At 36.9% G+C, this 8,225-nt stretch overlaps 2 protein-coding genes across 2 annotated transcripts; both read left to right on the top strand.

Annotated features, from left to right (window-relative positions):
* The first annotated feature begins 346 nt into the window (after positions 1 to 346).
* On the top strand, positions 347 to 2,869 carry LOC138873130 (uncharacterized). Its single transcript, XM_070151567.1, has 6 exons — positions 347 to 627; positions 841 to 975; positions 1,299 to 1,382; positions 1,786 to 1,923; positions 2,014 to 2,245; positions 2,348 to 2,869. Exons 1-6 carry the CDS (start codon positions 347 to 349, stop codon positions 2,867 to 2,869), a joined length of 1,392 nt encoding a protein of 463 aa, XP_070007668.1.
* Positions 2,870 to 3,058: 189 nt separating this feature from the next.
* Positions 3,059 to 3,559, top strand: LOC138873128 (uncharacterized). Its single transcript, XM_070151566.1, has one exon. The coding sequence runs from the start codon at positions 3,059 to 3,061 to the stop codon at positions 3,557 to 3,559; it is 501 nt and encodes a 166-aa protein (XP_070007667.1).
* The last annotated feature ends 4,666 nt before the right edge of the window (positions 3,560 to 8,225 follow it).

The raw sequence follows: 8,225 nt of genomic DNA, 5'->3' as shown, positions 1-8,225 counted from the left end.
TTGTGATGATAAGTTTACTCCTAGACATAAGTGCACTCTTCCAAATCAAATGTTTGTGTTGGAACTGGAGGTAGCTGAGGATGAATTTGTTGATACTGGGACTGGCGTCACCAAGTGAGGAGTGGTCATCCCCTGGTAGTGAGCAACCCTTTATATCCTTGTGTGCTTTAACAGGTATTCAGGGTGCTCAAACTATCCATATTACTGGTTATAGTGACAAGAGACCTATTCAAATTTTATTGGATGGAGGTAGCACACATAATTTCATTGATTTTGAATCAGCCAAGAGATTGGGTTGTACTTTGATTCCAACTAAGGTGGATATGTCAGTCTAGATAACAACACAATGGAGGCCACATATGGTATAGTGAGGAATTTCCAATGGATGCTAGAAGGCACAACCTATGAGTCTGATCTGATTATGTTTCCAGTTGGAAAGTATGATCTAGTATTGGGTGCTTTATGGATGAAGACTCTTGGACCAGTGACTATGGATTATTCTGCCCTCACCATGACCTATAACTATTTAGGCAAGCAACATGTATTGAAGGGAGTTCCTGATGCTTGTAGATTATCAAGCCCAAAGGCTGTCAATAAGTCTAATGGAAATGATGTGGAACTTTTTATGTTGCATGTCTTGGTTGATTAACCACAGTCCACTCAGTTGAATTCTATTCATCTCTCAGCAAATGAGGCAGCGTCACAACCTCTTCATGATCTTCTTAGCAATTATACGGTTGTGTTTGCCGAACCTACTGTCCTGCCACCTTAAAGGGGTGCATTTGATCACAGGATTCCTTTGTAACCTGGAGCTAAACCAATCAATATTTGACCTTATAGGTATTCTTCTATGAAGAAAGATATTATTGAGAAATTGGTGAAGGGAATGTTGCGGCAAGGGGTGATTCAATACAGCAACAGTCCATTCTCATCACCTGTGGTAGTAGTAGGTAAAAAGGATGGTTCATGGCGATTGTGTGTTGATTATAGAGACTAAACCTTTGCACCATCAAAGACAAATTCCCTATTCCTATTATAGATGACTTACAAGATGAACTAGCTGGAGCCACTATTTTTTCTAAAATTGACCTTAGATCCGGGTATCACCACATCAGAATGGTGCCTGAGGATGTTCTTAAGACTGTATTTAAGACTCACATGGGCCACTATGAATATTTAGTCATGCCTTTTGGGCTGACAAATGCACCCTCTACATTTCAGTGTTTGATGAATCACTTGTTCCTCCCATTTTTGAGAAGATTTGTGCTAGTCTTTTTTTATGATACTTTGGTTTACAGCCTAAGCTTAGTTGATCATGTCCAGCATTTACAACAGGTCTTTGAGGTTATGGTGCAACATAAGCTACTTTCCAAGAGATCCAAGTGTGTGTTTGGGGTCCCTAGTGTTGAAAACACTTGGGACACTTCATTTCTGCTCAAGGAGCGTCCACTGATCCAAACAAGATAGTTGTTGTTCAGCAATGGCCTATTCCTACTACTGTCAAGCAGCTGAGAGGTTTTCTTGGGTTAGCTGGCTATTACAGGAAATTTATCAAGAGTTATGGGTTGACCAGCGGACCTCTAACTGAGTTGCTCAAGAAGGATAATTTTCATTGGAATGATTCTGTTAATTAAGCATTTGCTGAGCTCAAGCAAGGCCTCACCTCTGCCCCAGTTTTGGCATTGCCAAACTATTTCTTGCCTTTTGTTGTGGAAACTGATGTCAGTGGTGCTGGTATTGGTGCCATTTTGATGCAATCTGATCACCCTATATAACCTTTATTAGCAAAGATCTTGCTCCTAGGCATATTGCTCTTTCTATCTATGAAAGTGAACTCTTGGCATTGGTGTTTGCTGTCACCAAGTGGTCTCATTATTTACTCAATCGTCACTTCACTGTGAAGATTGATCAGAAGGCCTTAAAGTATCTTTTAGAATAAAAATTTCACACTGATTCTTAGATCAGGTGGTTGTCCAAGCTCCTTCCTTTTGACTTTGAAGTCTAGTATAAAAGGGGCAAGGATAACATAGTTGTAGATACATTGTCTAGAGTTCGATGTGCTGAACTCATATCCTTGCTGATGAATTCTGTCCAAACTGATCTTTGGAAGGAAATTCAAGATAGTTGGTTTGCTGACCTTGAGCTTGCTGCTCTGATTGCTTCCCTCCAGCATACACCACAAGAACACATTACTTGGCTTAATCAACAACTCAAAAGGAAGGGCAAACTATTGGTTGGTAATGATGTAACTCTGATATCTAAAATTCTCAGCCTTTGGCATTCTTCTCCTACCGGTGGTCATTCTGGCGTTGATGCTACTACTAGGAAAGTTCTTTTTTATTTCTAGTGGAAGGGCATTCACATTGACATTGTTGATTTTATTCACAAGTGCAATGTCTGTCAAAGGAACAAGTATGATATTGTTGTTTCTCCTGATTTTTTGCAGCCTCTTCCTATACATGCTCTTCCTTGGACTGACATTACTATGGACTTCATTGAGGATTTGCCTAAGTCTAAGGGAAAGTTTGACATTTGGGTGATCATTGATAGACTTACCAAACATTCTCACTTCATTGTTTTATCCCACCCATACACTGCTCAGTCCTTAGTCCCTATCTTCCTAGATAACATTTTCAGGCATCATGGTTTTCCTGCTTCCATTACTAGTGATAGGGACCCTATCTTTATCAGCACCTTTTGGAAGGAATTTCTCATTTCTCAGAGTGTTATCCTTCAAACTTCTACTGCTTATCACCCTCAAACAGATGGCCAGTCTGAGATTCTTAATCGCTGCTTAGAAACTTACCTTCATTGCTTCTGTATTGATTCACCTACTGATTGGTCTCTTTTCTTGGCCTTAGCTGAGTAGTGGTATAACACTAGCCCTCATTCTGCCATTCAAACTTCTCCCTTTGAACTCTTTTATGGCTACCCTCCTCCCCTGCATTTGCTATACTTGCCTGGTGATTCTGATTCCCCTTCTATTGAGGAAGTTGCTTTGCTTCGTGAGTTCAAGCTCCAACTAGCAAAATTCCACCTTACTCGAGCCTAGCAAAGGATGCAGGCTCATGCTAATGCCCATAGATCTGATAAACAATTCAACGTGGGGGATTGGGTGTTTGTTAAACTTCAACCTTATAGGCAGTCCACACTTTCTCCTTTTCCTCATCATAAGCTCACTTCCCGCTACTTTGGTTCTTATTCTATTGTTGAGAAGGTAGGTGTAGGGGCCTATAACTTCTTCTTCCTCCTGAGGTCCTCTTACACCCTACCTTTTATGTGTCCTATTTGCTATGACATTCCTGCTACTATTGTCCACCCTCCTATTGTTCACCTATCCAGCCAATATTTCCCCCTTCCTGAAGCTGTTTTGGATCGCAGGTTGATTAAACGAGACAACAAAGTTGTTGCTCCATGCTTAGTTACATGGACAGGCTTGGATTCTTCCTATGCCACTTGGGAGTTAGCATCTGCTTTGAAGGCTCGTTTTCCTTCTTTCACCCTTGAGGACAAGGGTGTTGTTCATCTCGAGGGTATTGATACGTATATTAGTGGCTAAAGGTGAAAGAATTTGAATTCTAGTTAGGCTAATATGTGAAATTTAGTTAGGCTAGTATTTGAATTTTGGCGGGAAAGTTAGTTACTAGTTTTAATTCAAATTGTGTAATTCCTTTTGTATTTTCAGCACATACAAATAGCTCATAGGACTTGTATTCACACAATTATCATGAAATAAGAAAATCTGAGTTCTTCTCAATCTCTCTCTATTTCTCTCTTTTCTGCCTCGTTTCATCTCCCTGTTCTTCTCCTTTATTTTTCTGCTACTGTTTCATTGGATTCTTAGTTGATACTCATCAATTGAGTATCAGGTAGACCGCAATACATGAGGGTTTTCGTCATTAATTGCTTCCAGGATAAACCTTACCATTTTTTCTATCTCCATACATATCTAATGTACAAATAAAATTACTAAAGTCCATTTATAGTAAGAGATTAATAAAAGGAAGAGATTGCTGCTTTGCATGTCTGAAATAATTATGCAATAATAGCATGTTGATGCCTTGTCTAGTCAATATTATCTCTCAAATATTGCATAAAATTGTTTAAATCCGACTACCCAGTCAAAGATATATCTTGCTTCAGTGTCAAAAGGAAGTTTAAAGTTGCTAAAGCTTGTAACTATAACACAATTGTATCTATTTGGAAGTCATTGATTTTCAACAAAAGTTGCAGTTTTTAATATATGATAAGTTAGAGGTTATACATAGGTCAGGTTGGTTCGGGTTTTACAATTATCAAACCAAATCAAATGTGTCGGGTTATTAAATTTAAAGACCAAACCAAACCAATAAAAGTTGGGCTTTTTAATCTCGATTTTTCTCAGGTTTTTTGGTTTTTCAAGTTTTCTCAGGGGGTTTTTCATAAAGTCTTCATAGCACAAAATATAGAATTTGTGCTTCAAATATTTCTTTAATCCTAGTAAGATATAACTATATAAGGTAGTTTTCAAGAAAATATCATAAAATATGATATGAGCTATGGCATTGTACTAAATATTCAACAATAAAGATAATAAAATCGCTTAAAATAAATATTATTAATAAGCCATAATGAAAACATAATCTAAAATTACTAAGTTACTAAAATAAATACCACTAATAAATACTATTATTCACATAACTAAACACTAAAGAAAAATAAGTTATGCATTCTAAACCATGGAAAAACTAAAAAAAAAAGATATCCAATACAATTATCACTCCTAGTACAATTGAATTGAATGTCTTTTGTAACACTAATATTTTTTTTATTTTGGTTTAAGATTTATTTGAGTTACTAACATTTATTTACTATAAAATTTATTGGAGCTGTAACACTCCTCAAATCTATAAAAGTTTCAAGACACGCTAAATATAGAATTTAATTTTAATCTTAAATTATACTTCTATTACGGATTTAAACCCTTGTGATTGATTTTGAGTTTCTTCTCTATTTATAAATAATTGGATATACAATTAGAGAAATATTAATAATTTTAATGTTATTAATTATTAAAAGTAGGTATAATTAAGTACTAGTTAAGTCAAAACAAAAAAAAAAAAAAGGAAAACAAATAAAACAAAATTAGGGGGACATGACTAAAACCCCATAAAGAGTTGTTGGAACTCAAAAAGGATTTAGAATCCTTATACGACAACACAAAGCACTTTACGCAAAATCAAAATATTCTCACGAATAGGGAAACAGAGGCAGTATTGATTACACACGCAAGCCATGAAAGGATTCTAGAGTTCTTTACGAATTAATAATTCTTAAACTCAAGTATATAAAATTTCTTATTGTCAATTATCCTACAGTATTAATAGGTAAGAATTAAATAGTTAATTCCCTTCTTCCTCTGTATCAACAGTAAGTTCCATGTTTAGGTGTGAAACTTTAAAATTAATTCAAATGCACTGGTTGTTGTAGAATCAATTGTTTAACGGGTATAAATTGGACTGGGGCCTACGTATTGGCTCAAGGAGTTTTAAGGTGAGTTGATATAACCTTTTACTAAAGTGGTTTAACTCACAAAAGCACACATACAAGGTGTTTGATGAATTGCTTAAAAGAGTTTATATTTACTTAATTGGAGCGAGTGAGTACCTATTAATTTAGAATTGTTCTAGCAAAAGTTTAGATGATTTATTATGACATATGTGCATAAATTTTCAAATTTTTGTGTTATTCCTATATGTCATTTTCATGTTGAAAATTTATGAAGAAGCAAGAATCTTTAGAAATACTTTTGAATGTTTATTTCATTCTTATGCCATGCTTTATAATTAAGGTGTCACGACCCGAATTTTCCACCTTCGGGACCGTGATGACGCTTAACATTGTACCCGCTAGGCAAGCCAATGTTAAAAAATATTACACCTTTTTCCTTTATCCTTTTAAAATTAAATTTTAACAGAACTAAATCAGCGGAAAATGAAAGCGAAAGTACATAATTTAACTATTTGCTCTTATACTATTAACGAAAATAGAAGTCAATACCACCCAGAAACTGAAAGAAAATACATCTGTCTCGGAGAAAGTAAAACAGAAATGAAGTAAGATAGGAGGGGACGTCAGGGCCTGCGGATGCCTGCAAAACTACCTTGGGTCTCCAAAATACAGTAACAGCAATCAACCACTCGATCAACCACTAGCTCCGAAATCTGCACACGAAGTGCAGAATGCAGTATCAGTACAGCCGATCCCATATACTGGTAAGTGCTTAGCCTAACCTCAATGAAGTAGTGACGAGGCTACGATGGGGCATAACAACATATAACCTATAATAGTTTATACTAAGACAGAAAGGAAATACGGAATGAAAATATAACAACAACTGACATTATGCAAATACGGAACTCAGTCGTTCTACCAATACTCAACTATAACCAATCCTTAAGGGAGTGTCAATACCACAAATGAACCTCAACGGAAAATGAATACATAAACAACAAATGATGCGGAGCACCTCCCGATTCCACCATGGAATCAATAACAGTACAAATATTCACCCTTATTACTCCTTGTTGCGGCGTGCAACCCGATCCCACCAGTCCACCCTTATTATATATATATATATATCACCCTTATTCCTCCTATTGCGGCGTGCAACCCGATCCTACCTATCCAACCTTATTACTCCTTGTTGCGGTGCTCAATCCGATCCCACCAGACAATCACATTTACCCTTATTCCTCCTGTTGCGGCGTGCAACCCGATCCTAATATATGTCAACACCAATCACAAATAAAGATAAGTATTTCATAAGTTAACTCAAATCTACCACAACACCTATACCTCAATCCAACACAATGGAATACCACTACAATTATGAAACTTCACCAGTTGAAGCTACACAGCGAGACCAACCAACGTATATCATGAAGCACCAATAAATATAATGGAACAATTAACAACATCAATAAAGAAGCAATATTTATCAAGTAGCAATTAGACATGGAAGCATCAATAAGCAAATAACAAGTAATACAAGAGAGCAATATATAGGGAAACGAGGAAGGGAACAGGCTAAAATGATAATTTGGTGGCGCATAGGTACTCGTCACCACACCTATACGCCACTCACATGGTATTTCATATAGCAAGCAAGTCGGGGATCCCTAATCCCTCAAGTCAAAGTTAGACCAAACACTTACTTTAAGCCAACGGGTATTTCAAAGCTCAATCACTGCTTTACCTCTCGATTCCACCACCAATTCACTCATATCTAGTCATAATTAACTTAATAACATCAATATATGCTAAAGAAATAAATTTCAATGCACAATTATAGGTTTTCCAATATTTTCTCCAAAAAGTCAAAACCTAGCCTTGGACTCGCTTGGTCCAAACTCGAAATTCGAACCAAAACCTGATGATCCATTCACCCCCGAGCCCGGAATACAATTGATTTTGGAATCCGACCTCAAATTGGGGTCTAAATCCCAATTTATAAAAATCCCTAGTTCTACCCAAACCCCCAATTGTTACATAGAAATCTTAGATTTTTGGTTGGAAATTCAAGAAATGTGATGGAAAAGTGAAAGAAAGTGGGTTAGAATCACTTACCAAAGTTTTGGGGAAGATTTGGTCTTGAGAGAATCGCCTCTAGGGTTTTTGGATTTGAGAAATGTGAAGAATGGGAGAAAATCCCGTCCAAGTTATGTTTTGAACAGTTGCAGATGTCGCATTTGCGACCAGAGTTTCTTAATTGCGAAGCTTGCAAATGCAAGACAGGCATCGCAAATACAAATATGTCCCATTTCAGCTACTGTCGCAAATGCGAACCTTTGGTCGCAATTGCGATAATTTCCCCCTCCCTAACTACTTCGTAAATGAGAAGATATGTTTGCAATTGCGAACTATGCTGGCCCAGGTCTACTTCACAATTGCAATAAAGACCTTGCAATTACCAAGACTGTGAAGCTCGCAAATGCGAAGCCTGATCTCGCAATTGCAAGATTAGAGGCCTGCTACAGGTATCAGATGCAACAACAGATTTCTAAATTCAAACTCACTCCGCAGCCTATCCAAAACTCACCCGAGCCCTCGGGGCTCCAACCCAAATATGCACACAAGTCTTAAAACATCATACGAACTTGCTCGCATGATTAAATCGCCAAAATAACATCTAGAACTATGAATTCAACACCAAAACTCATTAAATTTTTTCAAGATAGTTCAAA

Source organism: Nicotiana sylvestris, chromosome 7 (genome assembly GCF_000393655.2).
Source record: "Nicotiana sylvestris chromosome 7, ASM39365v2, whole genome shotgun sequence".
Taxonomy (NCBI): Eukaryota; Viridiplantae; Streptophyta; class Magnoliopsida; order Solanales; family Solanaceae; genus Nicotiana; species Nicotiana sylvestris.
Note: the sequence above shows the minus strand (reverse complement) of the source record. Positions and strands in the feature narration are given on the sequence as shown.

Excerpts from the sequence above, each read along its gene's own strand:
- LOC138873130 (XM_070151567.1), top strand. The coding sequence starts at position 347 with ATGGAGGCCACATATGGTATAGTGAGGAATTTCCAATGGATGCTAGAA. Across the intron at positions 1,383-1,785 it reads CTACTTTCCAAGAGATCCAA|CAAAGATCTTGCTCCTAGGC; the intron begins GTGTGTGTTTGG and ends AACCTTTATTAG. Across the intron at positions 2,246-2,347 it reads AACTATTGGTTGGTAATGAT|TGGAAGGGCATTCACATTGA; the intron begins GTAACTCTGATA and ends TTTTATTTCTAG.
- LOC138873128 (XM_070151566.1), top strand. The coding sequence starts at position 3,059 with ATGCAGGCTCATGCTAATGCCCATAGATCTGATAAACAATTCAACGTG.